The following is a 22289-nucleotide window of genomic DNA, read 5'->3' on the forward strand; positions in this document are numbered from 1 at the left end:
GCTGAGTTCAAGTCCTGAATATCCTTGTTAATTTTCTGTCCCGTTGATCTGTCTAATATTGACAGTGGGGTGTTCAAGTCTCCCACTATTATTGTGTGGGAGTCTAGGTGTCTCTGTAGGTCTCTAAGAACTTGCTTTATGAATCTGAGTGCTCCTGTATTGGGTGCATATATATTCAGGATAGTTAGCTCTTCCTGTTGCATTGATTCCTTTACCATTATGTAGTACCTTTCTTTGTCTTTTTTGATCTTCGTTGGTTTAAAGTCAGAGACTAGGATTGTAACCCCTGCTTTTTTTTGCTTTCCATTTGCTTGGTAAATATTCCTCCATTCCTTTATTTTGAGCCTATGTGTGTCTTTGCACATGAGATGGATCTCCTGAATACAGCACACTGATGGGTCTTGACTCTTTATCCAATTTGCCAGTCTGTGTGTTTTAATTGGGACATTTAGCCTGTTTACATTTAAGGTTAATATTGTTATGTGTGAATTTGATCCTGTTATTATGATGCTAGCTGGTTATTTTGCCCATTAGTTGATGCAGTTTCTTCATAGCATCGACGGTCTTTACAATTTCATATGTTTTTGCAGTGGCTGGTACCGGTTTTTCCTTTCCATATTAAGTGCTTCCTTCAGCTCTTGTAAGGCAGTCCTGGTGGTGACAAAATCTCTCAGCATTTGCTTGTCTATAAAGGATTTTATTTCTCCTTAGCTTATGAAGCTTAGTTTGCCTATATGTGAAATTTTGGGTTGAAAATTCTTTTTTATTTTTTGAGACAGAGTCTTGCCCTGTCGCCCAGGTTGGGAGTGCAGTGGTAGCAATCTCGGCTCACTGCAAGCTTCGCCTCCCAGGTTCATGCCATTCTCCTGCTTCAGCCTCCTGAGTAGTTGGGACTACAGGCACCCGCCACCACGCCCAGCTTTTTTGTATTTTTATTAGAGACAGGGTTTCACCATGTTAGCCAGGATGGTCTTGATCTCCTGACCTTGTGATTCTCCTGCCTCAGCCTCCTGAGTAGCTGGGACTACAGGCACCCGCCACCATGCCCGGCTTTTTTGTATTTTTATTAGAGACAGGGTTTTACCATGTTAGCCAGGATGGTCTTGATCACCTGACCTCGTGATCCACCTGCCTTGGCCTCCCAAAGTGCTGGGATTAGAGGCGTGAGCCACCGTGCCCAGCCGAAAATTCTTTTCTTTAAGAATGTTGAATATTGGCCCCCACTCTCTTCCGGCTTGTAGGGTTTCTGTAGAGAGATCCACTGTTAGTCTGATGGGTCTCCCTTTGTGGGTAACTCGACCTTTCTCTCTGGCTGCCCTTAACATTTTTCCCTTCATTTCAACCTTGGTGAATCTGACAATTATGTGTTTCAGGGTTGTTCTTCTCAAGGAGTATCTTTGTGGTATTCTCTGTATTTCCTGAATTTGAATGTTGGCCTGTCCTGCTAGGTAGTTTTCCTGGATAATATCCTGAAGTGTGTTTTCCAACTTCGTTCCATTCTCCCTGTCACTTTCAGGTGCACCAATCAATCATGGTGTGGTCTTTTCATATAGTCCCATATTTCTTGGAGACTTTGTTCGTTCCTTTTCATTCTTTTTTTTCTAATCTCATCTTCACGCTTTATTTCATTAAGTTGATCTTCAATCTCTGATATCCTTTCTTCTGCTTAATCAATTCAGCCATTGATACTTGTGTATGCTTCATGAAGTTCTCATGCTGTTTTTCAGCTCCATCAGGTCATTTATGTTCTTCTCTAAACTGGTTATTCTAGTTAGCAATACCTCTAACCTTTTTTCAAGGTTCTTATCTTCTTTGCACTGGGTTAGAACATGCTCCTTTAGCTTGGAGGAGTTTGTTATTTCCCACATTCTGAACCCTACTTCTCTGTCAATTCGTCAAACTCATTCTCTGTCCAGTTTTGTTCCCTTGCTGGTGAGGAATTGTGGAGGAGAATTTAGAGAAGAGGCGTTCTGGGTTTTGGAATGTTCAGCCCTTTTGTGTTGGTTTTTCCTCATCTTCGTGGATTTATCTACCTATAGTCTTTGATGTTGGTGACCTTCGGATGGGGTTTCTGTGTGGACGTCCTTTTTGTTGATGTTGACGCTATTCCTTTCTGTTTCTTATTTCTCCTTCTAATAGGCCCCACTGCTGCAGGTCTGCTGGCGTTTGCTGGAGGTCCACTCCAGACCCTGTTTGCCTGGGTATCACCAGCGGAGACTGCAGAACAGCAAACACTGCTGCCTGTTCCTTCCTCTGGAAGCTTTGTCCCAGAGGGGCACCCGCCAGATGCCAACCAGAGCTGTCCTGTATGAGGTGTCTGTCGACCCCTGCTTGGAGGTGTCTCCCAGTCAGGAGGCACAGGGGTCAGGGACCCACTTGAGGAGGTCTTCTGTCCTAGCAGAGCTCGAGTGCTGTGCTGGGAGATATGCTGCACTCTTCAGAGCCGGCAGGCAGGAAAGTTGAAGCCTGCTGAAGCTGTGCCCACAGCTGCCCCTTCCCCCAGGTGCTCTGTCCCAGAAAGATGGGAATTTTATCTATAAGCCCCTGACTGGGGCTGCTGCCTTTCTTTCCGAGATGCCCTGTCCAGAGAGCGACTTAATACTACTTAAGTGTAGATGGTGGATTTTTATGTTATGCTTTTTTTTTCTCCACACACACAAAAGAATAGAAGCTGTTCTGGAGTGAATGTTTGTGTCCCCTCCACTTCATATGTTGAAGCCCTAACACCCAGTGTTATGGTATTGGGAGGTGGGGCCTTTGGGAGGTGATTAGGTTTAATGAAGTTATGAGGGTGGGACTCTCTGAGTATCCCTCACATATATGAGCAAAAAATAACCTTTCATTCTGTTAAGTCACTGTTTGCTATAGCAGTTAGCCTACTCTGGCTCATATGTAGCATAATCTCTCCAGCAAGCTCCAGTTCCTTTGGCTATGGCAAAACCTATCCCAACAATGTTTGAGTGGTCTTCTCATCAAAGGAATCAGGCCAGAGAACAGCCCACGCAGCAATATTGACATATTACTTTGTAGACTGTCTGACATTGCTATATTAACAGGCCTTGACTTTAAAAAATTGTTTAGCATTTTTTTAAAAAACCCAATAAAACTGCAAAATAAAACTATACTAATGGTATTCTCGCAATCCATTATATATATTTGGTAACCTTAAAAATGCTAGGTACATATATTCTCTCCTCCACCCTTTTTCTTTTCTTTTTTTTTTTTTTTTTTTTTTTTTTTTTTTGAGACAAGGTCTTGCTCTGTCACCCAGGCTGGAGTACAGTGGTGCAATCACAGCCCACTGCAGTCTCCACCTCCTGGGCTCAAGCAAACCTCCCATCTCAGCCTCCTGTGTAGCTGAGACTACAGGCATGAGCTACCAAGCCTGGATAATTGTACTTTCTGTAGAGTCAGTGTTTCGCCATGTTGCCCAGGCTGGTCTCGAACTCCTAGGCTTAAGCAATCCTGCCCCCATCCCTGCCCCTGCCTTGGCCTTCCGAAACGCTGGGATTACAAGAGTGAGCCACTGCGCTTGGCTCCTCCCCAACTTTTTAACAAGTTGATAAAGTTGACAAACTACTTTTCACATCTACACTGGCTCAATGAACAGTAATGCGATTTACAAGCAAGGGGAATAGGAAAGAGGAAAGGGTAAAAGTATTGACCATATAAATAATCTACAAAGAACAGTAAACTCTCAAAGTACACGGTTTGAACTTATATTTTTCACATCCTGGTGGCACACTTGGATGCCTCCAAGGATCACTTCATCTGTTTCACAGCCCGTGCAGCCCCCTAGAGGTCAGGGCCCACCCAGCAGCACTGGCTGGACAGAAGGACTTTCCCTCTTCTCCCTGCCTCTCTCTCCTCTGGCCCCCCTTAACCGGAGACTAAACTGTGAAGACTACCACCAGAGATACAGCTTCATAAGATCCTCGAAAGCTGAGGCAAACAGGCTTGGGTACTGAGCAAGCACCCTGTACAACAGCAGTGGTTCCTAAGCCAGGCAGATCAACAAGACCCAAAGTAGGTTTTGACAATGCAGATTCCCAGGTCCCACTTTACAGATTCTAATTAAGTAGGTTTGCACCAGAAAACTGATGACTAGTCAAGTTAGATCTGTGCCCTGGCCCTTCTAGGGCTGTTAGAATCACAGTATACAATAAACGTTTACTTGCCTGTCTTGTTACACGGTTGTGAATGTCTTGAGAACAAAGGCCTCATCTTTTCGTCTTTAAGGTGCCAGCAGCTAGCAGAAAGCATGACATTGTTTAGTGCTCAAAAAGATACGTCTACTGAGCAAAACAAGTGCTATCTTGCCTTTTTTTTTTTTTTTTTTTTGACATGGAGTCTCGCTCTGTCGCCTAGGCTGGAGTGCAGTGGCATGATCTCAGCTCACTGCAGCCTCTGCCTCCCGGGTTCAAGCGATTCTCCTGCCTCAGCCTCCAGAGTAGCTGGGACTACAGGCACCTGCCACCATGCCCAGGTACTTTTTGTATTTTTAGTAGAGATGGGGTTTCACCATATTGGCTAGGCTGGTCTCAAACTCCTGACCTTGTGATCCGCCTGCCTCTGCCTCACAAAGTGCTAGGATTACAGGCATGAGTCACTGTGCCCAGCCTATCTTGCCATTTTTAATTTTCAGATTGTACTTCCTACCTAGGGATGTGAGTATAATTCAGTAGACATTACATATATCATGGAAATGTTAAATTTTCTCCTAAAATGTGTCTTCAACAAATATTGAGGATGTCCTTGATTATTTAAAAATCTAGTGATACCCTGCTTTTGATGAGATGCTATCCTGCTTAAGTTTGAAAAGAACCTTGAAAATAATGAAACATTATCTTTCCCAAATCATGATTTATTTAGCATCCCACAGCCTTAAAGCTCATCATCATGTCAACTTACTCAAATGACTACACACTGTCATGTGGCACTGTGCTGCCATTCACTAGGCACAGGCACTGATTTGCACAGTTTAAAAAAAGCAAATTTTAATACTGACACCCTTTCTCCCCCCAGAGGCAGAGTTTCGCTCTGTCGCCCAGGCTGGAGTGCAGTGGTCCAATCATAGCTCACTGCAGCCTCAACCTCCTAGGCTCAAGTGATCCTCTGGCCTCAGACTCCTGAGTATCTGGGACCACAGGCGTGCATCACCATGCTTTGCTATTTTTAAAATTTTTTGTAGAAAAGGGGTCTCATTATGTTGCCCAGGTTGGTCTTGAACTACGAGCCTCAAGTGATCCTCTGCCTCAGCCTCCCAAAGTGCTGGGATTACAAGTGTGAGCCACCACTCCCGAGCCCTGTTTTTTTAAAAAAACTCATGTTGCATCATTTGCTTCCTGGTTTTGTCTTACTTCTATTTCATTAAGCAGCCAGGACAAAATTTAACTAATTAAATTCCCAAACTTTAAAAATGTTTCCAGATTTAAGTAACATAAAGAACAACAAAATTATTGGTCTTCACAAGCATGTATTGATTCAAGAAGACCTACATTTTGGTTACTGACATAAGTTACATTTAGTAGGCTCTAGGCATCCTAAGTGTTTTACCATTTTTTCTATTTTGACTATAACAAGCTTTTGCAGTGCAGAAATCATATTGGCCTCTCCCAATTGCTTAAGCATCTGAATGGTAGGGATTATGATATGCCCTTGTAGGTAAGGTATGTGTCACCCACAGGAAAACACTGCATAAAGTTTGACCTCAACTCAAAAGAGCAATTTGTGAAATCACAGTTAAATGAGACACTTAAGTGTGCTTATTTTCAAAAAAAAAGAACTAACTCTCTGCAGTGCATGTAAGTGACACATTAAAAAAAAAATCTCTGGCTGGGCGCAGTGGCTCACACCTGTAATCCCAGCACTTTGGGAGGCTGAGACAGGCAGATCACCTGAGGTCGGGAGTTCAAGACCAGCCTGACCAACATGGCGAAACCCTGTCTCTACTAAAAATACAAAATTAGCCGGGTGTGGTGACGCATGCCTGTAATCCCAGCTACTCAGAAGGCTGAGACAGGAGTCTCGCTTGAACCCAGGAGGCAGGGGTTGCGGTGAGCCGAGATTGCGCCACTGCACTCAACAAGAGTGAAACTCTGTCTCAAAAAAACAAAACATATATATATATATATCTATATCTGAGAAATTTCCTGTAGCCTTGGAGGCCAGTCAGATATTCTGATCCGGTGGTTTGCATTAAAGGGAGATGTTAATTCAAATCAAAACTGCTTCACAAATCAGCCAAACTTTAGTCACTTGAGACACGAGAAAGAGAAAAAGAGAAAGAAAGCAAAAGCAGACATATTCAAGAGTTTCTGAAAATGATGTGGCAAAGTACCAAATGTCTCAAAGGAAAACCTGAAGTGGTTAGAGAGGCAGGGCCCCAGAATATCTAGATGATGATGACTCAGTGAAGGATTCCTATTGTAGGTGGAGAAGTAGATAAGGTTTTTCTTAATAGATTCAGAGTATTTTATTTTGGTAGAATTCATAATTAAAGTGTTCCCTTTGCACACTTAACCCTCTTATCTGCTATTAATTAACTTCACAGCATGCTATAAGTCTCTAGAGACATTTTCTCAAGAGTTTTGCATTTGGCAGTTAACTGTACACTTTGCATCAGGAAGATTAACTGGCCTCTAATTAGGGGTAATGAACTTAAGATTCTGAAAACTGGTAGCCAAAAAAGTTGGATGAACTACTGTGGAGGCTCATCCAACTTATTCTTAAATTGTAGAGTGAGACAGAGTGAGTGTTATGAAAAATGAACACATGAGTTAATGTGGAACTTTCAGAGTGTTTTCACTGGTTCCCACCACCAAACAGATGATAGATATACAATTGTAACTAGGGGTATACATAACCCCAAAAAAACCAACATGTACTGTTCTTGTACCTTTCTGTAAGTAATATTATGTCAAAAGCAAAGTTAAAAAATAAAAAAAAAATTTAAAAGGACAACTTAAATGGAAGAAAACAGATCATGTAATTGGTGACAGCTATGATCTTGGCAGAAACTGTAAAAACTATTACAGAGCCTGAACTAGAGTCTTCATCTCAATAGGTACAGAAGACTAAGTACTGTCTTTAAAACCTCGCCATCCTTTTTGCCTGTCTCTTTGAAACCCACTGAGCTCTAGACTTTTCTCATGAAGAGTTACCTCCTATACAGACTGATTGTCCAGACTGTTCTGTCTAAATAATTGTTTCCCAGTGCTGACAAACAGACTCTTGTTTTATCACCTGTTCTTTAGTATATTTCTTAAGTGATTCTTTGTCTTCATTACAGTTCTGGACAGGCCAAACACTGGAATGTAACCCAAGCACATAACCCCACAATTCCTTCTGTGTAAACTGCCATACAGGAACAGCTGCCCACAGCAGAGATTGACACCTGACCCAAGAGCAGCCAATCAATAAACTAGCCAGGAGTCTAGAGCTGGTCTTGCATAAATCTTTAAATATGGATGACTGTATTTAACTGGGTGTCTCTAAAGGGCATTTGAAACGGAGACAGGAAGGAGAACTCATCTACTAAGAAGAGCTGAATAAGCCTAAAAGACCCACAAACACACACAAAAAAATCAGCAACAGAAAGTATCTGAGTCATAATAACGAAGAGAACAGGTTTGAAGATGAATAAACTTCTGATGCTGTGGTGGCAATGCGATAACACAGCTGCTAATATATACACATCTACTTTAAACAAACTCCCGTTCCCCCAAATTATGTTACAGTAGAACAGTAGTTATGGAGAGTTCAGTAATATGCTCAGCTAGTAAGTTGTGAAGCTGGAACCGCCATATAGCCCAAACTAGCTCTGGACTCTCTGCCCTCAGTTATTACAGTAATTCTGTCTATGCCCAGTATATTCATGCAGTCACTAAAAAAGCGGGGAGCTCTTTTTAAAAAAATTTTTTGTTGGTTGTTTTTTACTTTATTTTTTCAATTCCACTGGAGAAGGGGGAGAGCTTTTGATGTTTCCTGAACTTTTTCCATGTCTAGCACAGGATGTTCAATATTTCATAATAAAATATAAAACCATATTTTATGTACATAGTCTACAATAAACCATCCTACAGCTGAATTTGTAGGCCAGCTCATGATTTGCAGCCTCTCATAGGTGGCAAAGGTTAACCTTAAAGGTTATCTATTTACTCACTGGATAACTGAATTTTTTATAGAAATTTTTTCTAGTCTAAACCTGAAGGCCTCTATAACCCTAGAGGCAATCTACCTGATCTTTAGGCAGTGCTAACCATTAATAAGTCTTCCTTGTACTAATTTTAAATATGCTTCCCTGAACCTTCCAGCCATTGATTCTAAAGGATATGAACAAATCTAATTCCATTTCTATATTTGAGCTCTTCAAAATAATTGTAGACAACCACTTCTCCAACTACTTTTCCTATATGTGGTTCAGAAATAACATGAGTAATATATTAAAAATATATGAAATATATAGTAAAAGTCAACATTAAGAGTTAAACAATATAAGAAAGAATAACTCTAAAAAATGAAATGTTGATTTCTAGGTTCCCATATGATAATGGCAGCTACTTATAGCCATACTTCAACATATCCTCCAAATACCTTACGGATAAACAAAGCAAGCAAATAAACCCATAAAACAAAACTCATCAAACTAAAAACTAACAAAGAAAGTGGGAGAATACTACAAACTTCAGTTTATATATAAATAGAGAAATAAACACCAGAAACCAGCAAAGCTAACCCTAGAGCCCTTACTGGAGTGGAAAGATCAGTGGAGACTAAGTGAAAGGAGGAGAAAGTAATGGGGGCCTCATGCTGGAGAACACAGATAAAATGCCAGGAGGAGGAGAGAATCCCATGTAGAGTGGGGAAATACTGAGAACAGGTTTCAGACCTTGTCAATCAAAGTCATTGACTACTGGAGAATAGAAAGAGGGGCCTGAAAGTTCCGGGGACCAGAGTTGGCAGTCATGGGAAGGATCCTGGAGTAGATAGAGGAGACCGGCAAGGGGCAAGAGTCGCCTGGAGTCTTGGTGATCAGGGGAAGAAGGAGGCAAGCAGTGGATATTAAACATCCTATAGAAACAAATAAGAATAAAAAAACAGACAAATCAACCATCCCCTTACGGAAAACACTATTAAGTAAAATGCACTTAACTGAGATTCCTCCGAACTAAAAATCAGTATACCATCCAACCTCACCATCACCTTAATAGAATACCTACTAATAATGATTCAGAAAAAGATAAGACATTTTAAAATGAATGGAAATAATATGCAACTCCATAAAACTACTACAAGAATAAAAATACTTCCGTTGATAAAACCCTCATCTCCCTACCCCGCCCCAAAAAAACCCACAAAGCAAAGGAAATCTGTAACACAGCGCCCTGACTTGAATATCCTTAAGCAAACATTTGCAAATAGAAAAAACCATCCCAAATCAGAAATTCAAAAATTCACAATATAAAAGCACCAAAAAGCAGAAGATGTATATCCAGAGATGATAAAACTGAAGAAAGAAATGGATGTAGAGGGAGGAAGATGAAATAATCTCAGAAATGAATATCTAATTAAGGCAGAAACAGAGAATCGAACACTGCATGTTCTCACTTATAAGTGGGAGCTAAACGATGGGTAGACATATTCATAAAGATGGAAACAACAAACACTGAGGACTCCAAAACTGGGGAGCAAAGGACATGGACAAGGGTTGAAAAACTACCTCCTGGGGACTATGTTCACTATTTGGGCAACGGGTTCAATAGAAGCCCAAACCCCACCATTATGTAATATACCCATGTAACAAACATGCTCATGTGCCCCATGAATCTTCAAAAAAAAAAAAAAAGAAATTAACATTCGAATCTAAGGTATCTAAGAAAGGACCGACAGGACTGAAAATATAATAAAGGGTGCTAAGGAGAGGAATAAAAATAGCCAAGAGAATAAAACAAAATACAGATGAGCTAAGAAGTTTAAGAAAAAAAAAAAAGGTTGCTGCAGAGCCTAGGAAAAATTCTAACAAATAAATAGTTATAGCTTCTGAAAAATAAAAACAAAACGAAGAACTGAACTAGAGTGTCAAACAATCATTCAATAAAAATTTCCAGGGATAAAAGAATACATGTCAAAGGCTCACTGATATCTAGAAAAACTGACCAGGAATAATCAACTGAGACATAGTCTAGTAAAAATATTATATTTTAAAGATAAAGGAAAAAACCCTCTGGGACTTCAGGCAAAAAAACTAAATCACCTTTAAAGCAAGTGATATCAGAATGGCATCAGATTTGTCAATAGCAACATAGAAAGCAAGACTTTAGGAAAGAAAGTGTAAGCCAAGGTCTTTATATCCAGCCAAGCTATCTTTCATTTTTCAAGTGTCAATGCTATGAAAAATGATTTGAAACATGCAAAAATTCAAGACAATAATCAGGAGCCCCTCCCTCCTAAGGTATCTGCTAGAGGATGGGCTTCATTCAACCAAGAGATGATGATGATGCCCTGGCCCTCCCAAAAAGACTAATGGTGAAGCACTTCATTTTAGACAGACCAAAGCAAAAGAAAGCATACAAGTGGAAGAATAGTAAGTAAATGCTATTTGTTCTGACAAAGTACAAATAATACAACTATTTATTTAAGTGAAGAGAAGAAGGGAGAAAGGGGAAAGTAAAATAGGCTCACTGATTACTACATGGCTAATAGACTGGAGTCATGTGATATTATTTAAAGTTCCCAAGTGAGGAGATATGGGGCTGTAGGCATTATAAAAGGTATTTTAAAACGTAAGCCCTAGAATAGGGGTTGTCAAACTACAGTCCAAATGCAGCCCACAATCTGTTACAATAAATAAAAATTTATTGGAACACAGCCACTCCCATCTGTTTACATATTATGGCTTCTCTTGTTTACATCACAGACATATTGATACAGTTATACTGTCTACATCAGCAAAGATGAGTAGTTCCAACAGTTTGGCCCACAAAGTCTAAAATACTTGCTATCCTAATCTCCACAGAAAAAGTTTGCCAACCCCTAACCTATAATAAAAATGCAGCCAGGCGCAGTGGCTCACTCCTGTAATCCTAGCACTTTGGGAGGCTGAGGCTGGCAGATTGCCTGAGCTCAGAAGTTTGAGACCAGCCTGTGCAACATGGTGAAACCCCATCTCTACTAAAACACAAAAAATTAGCCAGGCATGGTGGCATGTGCCTGTAGTCCCAGCTTCAGGAGTCTGAGACAGGAGAATTGCTTGAACCTGGGAGGAGCAGGTTGCAGTGAGCCGAGATTGTGCCACTGCACTCCAGCCTGGGAGACGGAGCAAGACTTTGTTTCCAAAAAAAAAAAAAAAAAAGCAAACCTTCCTAACTGCACAGAAAAATAAACACAGTAAGTTTTTAAAAAATAAAACGGTTGACACCAAGCATATTGATTATACCAATAAATGTAAGTATGCTTACCTAACACATTAAAAGAAAAAGATTTTTCGATTGTTCATAAAGCTAAGCCCAATTCTATGCTGCATACAAAAGAACAAATTGAAATCAAAAGGCTAAACATAAAGAAATGAGCAAAGATATATTAGACAAATCTAAATATTATGAAATCCAGAGTTGTGATCCTGATATAGGCAAGGTAAAATTCAGGCCACAAAGCATTTAAGACAAAGAAGTACAAATGTTAAAGGCCACAACAACTACCTTCATAAAGCAGAAACTGCAAAGAGAAACAAACAAAAACCCAATAATAAGAGACTTTAACACACCACTCTTGGTCTAAAATGCATCAAACAAACAAAAGGTTAAGTAAGGATACAGAAGACCTAAATAACATCATTTATAAGGTACAGTTTGTGTGTGTGTGTGTATGTGTGTGTGTGTATAATATATACACATTATATTCTCATTATAGAGAATATAATTCCTGAAGCATAAAAGGGCCAGTATTAAATTGACCTTATATTAGGCTGCAAAGATAAAAACCTCATGAAGTTCCTTAAAGAAACAACACAAACAACATTCTCTGACCACAATGGAATAAAACTAGAAATTATTCACATCAAAAAGTGGTCCTTCTACTTAGAGACTAAAAACTCGCTAAGCAACTCTTGGGAGAAAGGGGATACAAACCAAAACTGCAGAATTTCTAAAACATGATGATAATAAGAATACTACATATAATCATCTATGGGATACTGAAGCAGTGCCAAGGAGTATATGCAGTTCGCTATCTTTTGGATAAGAAAGAGGGGAGATGCATAAACAGGCACACATACCTATCCTCATGGGTTTTGCTTATTTTTCCAAAAAAAGAAACACAGGAAGGAAATCAGAAACTAATGAATATCTATCAGGGATAGAAGAAAACAGAATGGAAGGGGTAGGGATACGAATGTGATTTCTTTTGCATGTCTTTTTATATAGGTTTGACTTTGTTAAAACAAGCTATATTTTACAAATTTGGAAAATACAATTAAATAAAAAAGGTAAAAACAGCAAATGCTATAAGTGAACGAAAACAGAAGTTTCAAAGACAACTTCTTAACTGTATATCAAATAAATAATATAACTACACAAAGAAAAGCATTCAAACTACTTTTGAACATGCACTTTAACAACATATAACCTCAGTGGTATATCTAAGCACAATAAAGGACTGCAAAGAGAGCTTGAATATTAATTTTTTGTGATTATTGGTAATAGTGTTGATGTAATATTTCTGAAACTATTTTGGAGATGTAAATGCATTCAGAAATACAGAGAATCCTATAAACGCCTTTATATACATATGAAATAAAATAATTTTGAAGAGTCATAAGTATCTTCTGACCCAGGCCTAAGTTGACATACATGAACTCTATTTGAGAATATCCCTGTAAGAAGGGTGTTATTATTTTTGTATCAGAGATGACAGTTATCACCTACAACATTAAAAAAGTAGTAGCAGTGGCTAGAATTTATTCTAGGTCTCTCCGACCCTAAAGCTCTTTAACTGAATTATTTTTAACAAAAATATCAACAATTTAATTTTGCTTTGCTTTAAATGAAGGGATATTCACTGTTGTTATTGTTGATATTTGTTGTCCTGAGTGGCAACGGTGGCAGTTTAAAGTAGTGTTTGATCTATTGGAAGCATCTGCTCCTCCTGGGGGTTCTTGTTTCAGGCCACATTCTCTGTATGGAAAACATAGAACCTAATAATCCAAGACAGAAGAGACTCAAATCCAGGTTGTATGACTGCTCTGTTTTTAAATAAAATTTTAATTTTTTTTTAAAGAGATGTCACTTTGTTGCCCAGCCTGGAATGCAGTGGCGTGATCATAGCTCATTGCAGCCTTGACCTCCTGGGTTCAAGGGCCTCTTCAGCCTCTTGAGTAGCTGAGACTACAGGAGCACACTACTGTACTTGGCTGGTTTTTTTGTTTTTTGTATAGAGATGGGGGTCTTGCCATCTTGCTCAGGCTGGTCTTGAACTCCTAGGCTCAAGGGATCCCCCTCTCTCAGCCTCTCAAAGTGCTGGGATTACAGGCATGAGCCACTGTACCCAGCCTAAATTCTTGAACCATGTGAGAAATGTGAAGTCTGGTTGAAATTTTCAGGCCAGCATGTATTAGAAACATACATTTCAAATCAAAAGCAGCTACTAGTAGATGCCAGTGAGCACATGGTGGTCCTGTCATCCCTGGGAATAGGCTAGAAATTAACTGTTCAGTAAGATCAGAGGAGACTATAAGAACCCAAGCTCTGTTATTATAAGGTAATTAGAAAATGTCTTCACTAAACTGATCAAGAAAAAAGAAACCTTTTCAAGATGGAGAAATAAAAGGTACAAACCACTGAATAGAGTTATCATAATTATATGGTTTTGTAATGTTTAGGAACTAAATATCTTTTAAAATGCATGATAATAAAATTGTACAAATGTCTTTATGAACCCAGAAATTAGTTATGCGTGGTGAGGAACAAAATAGAATGCTAGTTTTACGATGATAACTAGAGATGAACAAAGATCCTGTAATTCCTTTAATGCATTAAATAATTATAGTAACCTTTAAATGAAATCTATGTGCTAAAATGCTCAGAAAAGTAAAAATTCTTACGTAAATGTAAAGAAATTGCAAGGCTAAAATACTGGTTGTGATCCACGTCATAGTTCAAGGAGGTATTAAATTCTAGATAGTGGCTAAGACAAAACAGAAACAAGGAAAGAACCTTATCTTGAAACTATAATACAAATTTTTGCACAGTAATACCACAATAACAATGCCTACCACAGTGTGGTGGTCTAAAAAAGAAGCTCTTGAGAAAACCACATTAAGTCAAAATACTCAAAGTACTTCTCAGGCAAAACTCCTTTCAATATAAAGTCATAGATTGCTTAACATGAGGCTATGTTCTGAGAAATGCATCATGAGGCGATCTGTTCTGCTGTAAGCATCATAGAGTGTACTTAGACAAACCTGGAGACGACAGCCTACTATACACCTAGGCTATATGGTATAGCCTATTGCTCCGAGGCTACAAGCCTACACAGCATGTTACTGTACTGAATACTGTAGGCAACTGTAACACAAAGGCATGTATTTGTGCATCTAAACATATCTAAACACAGTAAAAATAAGGTATTCTAATCTTATGAGACCACCATCATGTATGTGGTCCATCACTGACAAAAATGCTATGTGGTGCGTATATTACATGTTTGACAGATGGTTTAAAGGAGAAATAATGAAAACTTGACTATAAATATGAGTAGCAAAATAATTAAAGTTCAAATCTCTCACCTTCTAGCTTTACAGCTTTATGTCTTCTCCTTTCCAACAGACAAAAAAAAAAAATCCAATCTAAAGATTTATCCTTCAAATTATTTCCTTTGGAAGATGTCACTCCAATTAAAAAAGGATTTTACTGATCATAAATGGTATCACCTCCCCAGGCACTATTATTACTTTATATAACCTTCCAAATGTAGGTGTACTGTCCTGACCCCAAGCTTCAGCTGTGAACTTGCCACTCAAACACTGTTACCAAGCAGGGAAGAGATGAGTACGGGAAGAGTGTTTGGAAACTTCAACAGCAAGTGGGCAGAGTGAATTCATGTCTGTTGAATCTACAAATAAAATATATGGGTTTTTATATTTTTAAAATTAAGGGTTATGTGGCATAATTTACATATAGTAAAAGTCATCTTTTAAAAAAATGCCCTTCTATAGTCATTCTCTTCCTCTAACCCCTAGCAGAAATTTCTGATTTTTCTCCTTACAGTTTAGCCTTTTGTAGCATTTCATATAAATGGAATAACAAACTATATAGCCTTTTGTACCTGTCATCTTTCACTTCACATAAGGCTTAAGATTCATCCATGCTGTTGATTCACGAGTGTATCAGTAGTTTGTTCCTTTATATTGCTAGTAGTATTCCATGGTATGGGTCTATCAAGATTTACCTATCCATTTATCAGTCGATAAACTTCTGGGTTGTTTATATAATTTTGGGTGAATATGAACAAAGCTGCTATAAACCATTTGGGTTAAGGTCTTTTCGGGTGGGAAAAATGACTATTCAAGTGTTCTAGCACAATTAAAAAAAACTATCCTTTCTCTGTTGAATTATTTGACATCGTTCTTGAAAATCAATTGATATTATCTGTGGGTCTATTTCTGGACCTTTATTCTCTTCCATTGAAGAGTCTATCCAATGTCACAATGTTTTGATAATTACAGCTTTATAGCAAATCTTAAAACAAACTAAGTCCTCCAAATTTGTTCTGTTTCAAAGTCACTTTGGCTATTCTGTGCTTTTCTATATAAACTTTACAACCAGCCTGCCAATTTCTACAAAAAAGCTTGTTGGGATTTTTTTTTTTGTTAATTTCAATAGGTTTTTGGGGAACAGGTGGTGTTTGAGATTTTGATTAGAATTGCACTGGGCTGGGCATGGTGGCTCATGCCTGTAATCAGTGATCTGAAAGGCCGAGGCAAGTGGATCATTTGAGCCCAAGAATTTGAGACCAGCCTGGGCAACATAGCAAGACCCCACCTCTACAGCAAATAAAATTTAAAAAATAGCCAGGCATAGTGGTGCGTACCTGTAAGTCCCAGCTACTCAGGGGTGGGTGAATGGCTTGAGCCCAAGAGTTCAAGGCTGCAGTGAGCTATGATTGGGCCTCTGCACTCTAGCTTGGGCAACAAAGTGAGACTCTGTCTCAAAAAAAAAAACTTTTTTTAAATGCAGTGATTCTACAGATCGCTTTGGGGAGAACTTGCATCTTAACAATATTTAGTCTGATAGATGAAACTAGGTATCTATCTCTCCATTTATTTAAGTCCTTTTTAATTTTCTTAATGTTTTGCAGTTTTTAATGTATAAATCTAGAATAGATTTTGCTAAATTTATCCTGAAATATTTCCCATTTGGAGATGCTATTATAAATGTACGTTTTATTTCAATTTCCAATTGTTCACTGCTAGCAAACAGAAATTAATTTTTATACATTGACCTTTTAAGATTCACTTATTAGTTCTAGTAGCTTTTCTTAAATTCTTTTTGTTTTTCTATGTAGACAATCATGCCACACAGAATACAAGCAGTTTTGACTTCTTCCTTTCTAGTCTGAATGTCTTTTATTTCGTTTTCTTACTAAACTGACCATACTTCTAATACAATATTGACCAGAAATGAGAAGAGCTGACATCCTTAATTTGCTCCTAATCTTAAGTGGAAAACACTGTCTTTCACCGTGAAGTATGAGATGCAGGTGTTTTTTTTGTTGTTGTTGTTGTTTTTAGATAGAGGTCACTCTGTCGCCCAGGCTGGAGCACAGTGGAGTACGATCTTGGCTCACTGCAACCTCCTCCTCCCAGGTTCAAGCGATTCTCCTGCTTCAGCCTCCCGAGTTGCTGGGATTACAGGTGTGTGCCACTATGCCCAACTAATTTTTGTATTTTTAGTAGAGAGGGGGTTTCACCATGTTGGCCAGGCTAGTCTCCAATTCCCGACCTCAGGTGATCCACCTGCCTCGGCCTCCCAGAGTGCTGGGATTACAGGCGTGAGCCATTGTGCCCAGCCTCATGTAGGTTTTCATAGATAGCATTTAAACAGGGAGAGAAACATCTAGTTTGCTGAGAACTTTTATTATGAATGAATATTTAATTTCATCAAATACGTTTTCTGCATCTATTGGGATGTTTTTTGTTTTTTAGTCTAATACATTGATTGATTTTCAAATGTTACACCAACCTTTCATTTCTGGGATGAGACCCACTTGGCTACAATGTATAACCCTTTTTATATAGTATTAGATTTAATTTATTGAAATATTTGTATGTCATTGCTTTTTCATTTCACATTTTTAATAATTCTTTTTTCTTGTATTTTATAACAATATTTCTCAGTGATGGAGTAAAAAAAAAAAGTCTAAACCAGTCCTTTACCACAGAGTGGAAAAAGCATTTTTCCAGTGCACAAAGTAGCTGTGGTTATGACAAACTGCCTGGCCTTTTGGTGCAATAACTGAACTGAATCAGCTACAGAATGCTGATTTTGGAACTTACAACATACTTACAGATAGCACAAAAAGCTCATTAAATGGAGATATAATGAGACAAGAAAGCAGCCTCTGAAGACACTTAATAAACTATACTTCTGATTTCCTCAATGAAAGAGTTTAGAAGCAATAATTAAAGTATATTTTCTTATAACACTTCCATTGTGGACTTATCGCTTTGCTGTCATTTTTATCTATCTTTTCTAATAAAACTGTGAACACCTGAAGGACAATGTTCTATTCATCGTTGTACTTCTTAGCATCTAGCACAATGCCTGAAACATAGCAGGTTTTTAATGATTATATATATTTAGTGAACGAACCAATGAATAGGTCTGATAGTTTCTTTCTTGTATCTTTTCCGGTGGGCTATATCCTACTCTCCCCCCTCCCTCTACCTCACTCCTCCATTAATTTTTTGCTGGAGTATACAAATAGATCTCATAGAATCTCTATATACCAGTGTCTGCCTGGCTCCCAAGTACTCATAACTATTTGAAGACACTGCTGGCAGCCCTACCTGTCTGATCAGTTGGCTTCACGTCCATAATAGCAGCATTAAGACGGAAACAGTTCTAGCCCTGTTACTGCTTGAATAACCTGGCAGCCTGTTTGGTGGCCAGCCTTTGTAGTCAGGTAAGTTTCCTATAACCACTTCAGTGCCTGTGTGAGATTTCTGTCTGAACCTGGCTTATTTTTTTCCTCCACTTTATGTGTAGCCAGGGACTCACACAGCTCAATCCTGAGCCTCTTTGAGTCACAAAAGGCATTTCATCTTATGCTTACATTATTTACTATTTAGTATTCCATATGCTGTAATCAACCTTCCATTAGGATTTATAAGGAGAATGCAGGAAACTATGATTTTTTTTTCTTTTTGAGCTTTTCAAAATTCCTAACACAGTAATATGCCCAGAGTACACATATAATGTTTACTGAATGAAAAAGAGAATGAGTTGAATCCTGCATTGAAAGCTCTTCAAAAATCCCTTCCATTAGTTTAGTCAACCACATTTATACTTTACTTTTCTTTTTCTCTTTCCCAATAGCTCATTTTTATTTCCTCACACACTTCTATGGTCTAATAAGGAAAAACTCTAATGTGTGTCTTGAAGGGTGGTAACTGATCATCCCAAAGAGGACCAAACACACCTTACAGCTCAACAAGGTTCACATTTTCCCCTAAGCATATATTAAATAATCTCATTATTCCCATAGATTTTAAAGAAACTCTTACCCAGCCTTAGCAACACTTATGGTTTGTTGCTCCATTGCTTCATGGATACTGGTCCTATCATGCTCTTTGAGGCTATTGAACTCATCAATACAGCAAAGGCCCGCATCTGCAAGAACTAATGCCCCAGCCTCCAAATTCCATTCTCCTGAGTCTTTTACAGCAGTTACCGTCAGACCTGAGGAAACAAGCAAGCCATGTCAACTTTTATTTTCAAAAGCATTATCTTGACTGGGCGCAGTAGCTCACACCTGTAATTCCAGCAATTTAGGAGGCTGAGGTGAGAAGATTTCCTGAACACAGGAGTTCGAGGCCTGCCTGGACAACATGGCAAAACCTTGTCTCTGCAAATAATTTAAAAATTTGCTGGGCATGGTGGTGCATGCATCTGTAGTTCCAGCTACTCAGAAGGCTGAGGCGGGAGGATCACTTGAGCCCAGGTGGTCAAGGCTGTAGTGAGCCATATTAGAGCCACTACACTCCAGCCTGGGTGACAGAGCAAGATCTTGTCTTAAAAAAACAAAAAAGGCATATCTTAACCTATGAAAGGAAAGAGATGCCTACATTTTAAAGAGAAGGGCATAAAGACTTTTATTTGCAGTTAACCAAGAATGGATGGCATCAGGACAATTGCTTCACATATCTAGTCACTGGAAGGCCTCATAAGCTCCTATGTTCTAAAAATCGAAGGTGTGTTCTCCAGTATTTTGTAGCAACCAGAAGTTCTCAAATTTTCTGTCTCTCCTTGTAGGTCCTCTGGTTGAGTGGTCTAAACTTTTGGAAGGGGCAAACAGATCTCCAGAGACCTTATGACAGAGGTTGTGTACTATACGCTGTTTACAGAAAAGGGTCCAGTGATAGAGAACAGTAATTATTACATTCCAATGATGAAAATGAAAAGTTTGTTTCCAGTTACAAGGGAAGGGATTCTCTTCACATGTCTTGCTGATTTTTATTTGTCCTGTATACCAGTCAATAAAGCAGAATGGTCAAAAGAAAAGGCTTTGGAGTCAACGAGACTTGATTTGAATCCTAGAGCTGTCATTCTAGCTGCTGAATTATAGGCAAGTTTCCTAATATACACAAGCCTGACTTTACTAATCTGCAAAAGAGGATAACAATAGAAAATATCTTAGCGATTCTTGGATATTTAAATAAAATATAACTAAAGCTCATTAAAAGGTATATGAAACATGAGTACGTTAACTATTGTTAATAAAAATGGATAAACTTCTGTCCAGACTGACCAAAAAAAAAAAAAAAGAGGAGACACAAGTTACAAATATCAGGAATGAAAGAGGGGGCATAACTATAGATCCTACAATGAACTAATAATAAGGAAATACTATGAATAACTCTATGCCGTATATTTGATAACTTAGACAAAATAGTCAAATTTTTTTGAAATATGCAAAGTTTATCTAAAAAGGAACAGATAACTTCCATAATCCTTTATTTGTTTTGAAAATTAAATATTTAAAAACCTTCCAACACAGAAATCTGCAGGCTGAGATGGCTTCATAGTGAATTCTACCAAATATTTGAGAAAGAAATAATGTCAATGCAACACAAATTTTTCAATAACATAGAAAACACTTCCCAACTCATTTAATGAACCCAGAATTATCATACTAATTGTCATAATTGAATTGTCATACTAAACTAGGCAAAGATATATTATAAGAAACCTACAGACTAGTACCTCTAATATGGATGCCAAAATCCTCATAAATGCAAGTGAATCAAATCCAACAATACATAAAAGGATAATAGATTATAGCCAAGTGAGGATTATCCCAGGAATGCAAGGTGAAGTTAACATTCGAAAATTAATCAGTGTAATTCACCATATCAATAAGCTAAGGAAGAAAGAGCATACAATTGCTTCAATAGATACAGAAAATACATTTCACAAAACTCAACAATCATTTGTGATAAAACTCTCAAAAAATTAGGAACGGAAGAGAACTTCTTCAACTTGATAAAGGGTATTTACAATAATCCTATATTTAACATACCTAGTGATAAAAGACTGAATGTTTCCTCATCTCCTACAAAGATCAGAAAAAAGCAAGAAGATTTTCTCTTATCACTGTTAATCAAAATCATGCCAGAGGTTCTAGCCACTGAAATAAGGCAAGGAAAAGAAATTAACATACAGACTGAAAAATAAATAAAACTGTTTAAATTTGCAGACAATATGATTACACAGAAAATCCCAAATAATCTACTAAAAACCAACTAGAACTAGTAAATGAGTGTGGCAAGGCTGGAGGACACAAGTCAACATATGGAATATCTGGGTATAAGTCTTACAAAATATATGCAAGAATCTTTATGCAAAACTACAAAACACTGATAGAGGAAATCATGACAATCAAATTGAGAGATGGAATAAACTCTATATTCAAGATGTCAATTCTTAAAAATTGGAAAACTCTATTTTCAAGATGTCAATTCTCCCCAAACTGTTCTGTAGTTAAATGCAATTACAAGCAAAATTCTAGCATGACTTTTTAAAAAATAAATTGACAAGGTGATTCTATGATTTATATAGAGAAGCAAAGGAAACAGAAGAGCCAAACCAAAAAATAAGCTTGGAGGTCTCACATGACATACTACAAAGCTACAGTAATCAAATCAGTGTGGTACTGGAAAAAGGTTAGGCAGATAGAACACTGGAACAGAACAGAATCCAAAAGTTGTCCCACACATAGAAGGTCAAGTGATTTTTTATAGAAAATAAAAAGGCAATTCAATGAAGAAAAGATAATCTGTTCAACAAATGGTGCTGGAGTAACTGAGTATCTTTATGCAAGGAGAAAAAATGAATCTTGACCATACCTCACATGTAATATAAAAATTAATCCAAAATTAATTCAATACCTAAATATAAAGTGTAAAACTATAAAGAAAGAAAGAAAACACAGGAGAAAATAGCTGTGAATTCTTTTGGTTTCCAGTCTAGCACACAAGGAGTTTAGAAGTCACTACTTCAACCTAACAAGTAAAAAGCTAAACAAAAAAATCAGTAACTTCTTAGACCCATTAGAGAAATGAGATCAGAGGACAAATTACTGCCCCAAAATTGAAGACGGTCAGGCAGATACAGTGAATCACAACTTAGCTGAGCAGAAATTCATGAGCATAAACTTTTATGTAAGAAAAACAGGCAAGAAGGACCCCATCATAGGGAAACCCCTACATTTTCTGCGAGTTTTACCACTGAGAGCTCTACCAGCAACTCACAGTGAAGATGAGAGTAAAATCCACTCTTGCTTCTGGCAGAGAGAGGGAAAAGGAACCATTTGGAAATACGCCAGAACTTCCTGTTCTTAACAAGGCCTTTCCTTAAAGGAACTATTTTACCAGAGCCTTATCTACCTGGAAGAAGGGCAAAATACCCACCTCCAACCCCTTCCAGTCATCTGGTACCACCCAAGGGGGTGAATATGCAAAAAACTGAGAAGCACTTGTGAAGTTCACAGCCCAGGGACACAAGCTCACTAAA

General features: G+C 38.1%; 1 protein-coding gene across 2 annotated transcripts in view; it reads right to left on the reverse strand.

Moving 5' to 3' along the window:
- MCM9 (minichromosome maintenance 9 homologous recombination repair factor) overlaps window positions 1-22289 on the reverse strand; it is a 122184-nt gene that overhangs the window by 24595 nt on the left and 75300 nt on the right. For both annotated transcript variants that reach the window (XM_054493084.2, XM_063666538.1), the window contains exon 8: window positions 18782-18956. In XM_054493084.2, coding sequence (XP_054349059.2) covers window positions 18782-18956 — 175 coding nt within the window. The remainder of the gene's footprint in view (window positions 1-18781; window positions 18957-22289) is intronic.

Source organism: Pongo pygmaeus, chromosome 5, assembly GCF_028885625.2.
Source record: "Pongo pygmaeus isolate AG05252 chromosome 5, NHGRI_mPonPyg2-v2.0_pri, whole genome shotgun sequence".
In the NCBI taxonomy this organism is placed as follows: Eukaryota; Metazoa; Chordata; class Mammalia; order Primates; family Hominidae; genus Pongo; species Pongo pygmaeus.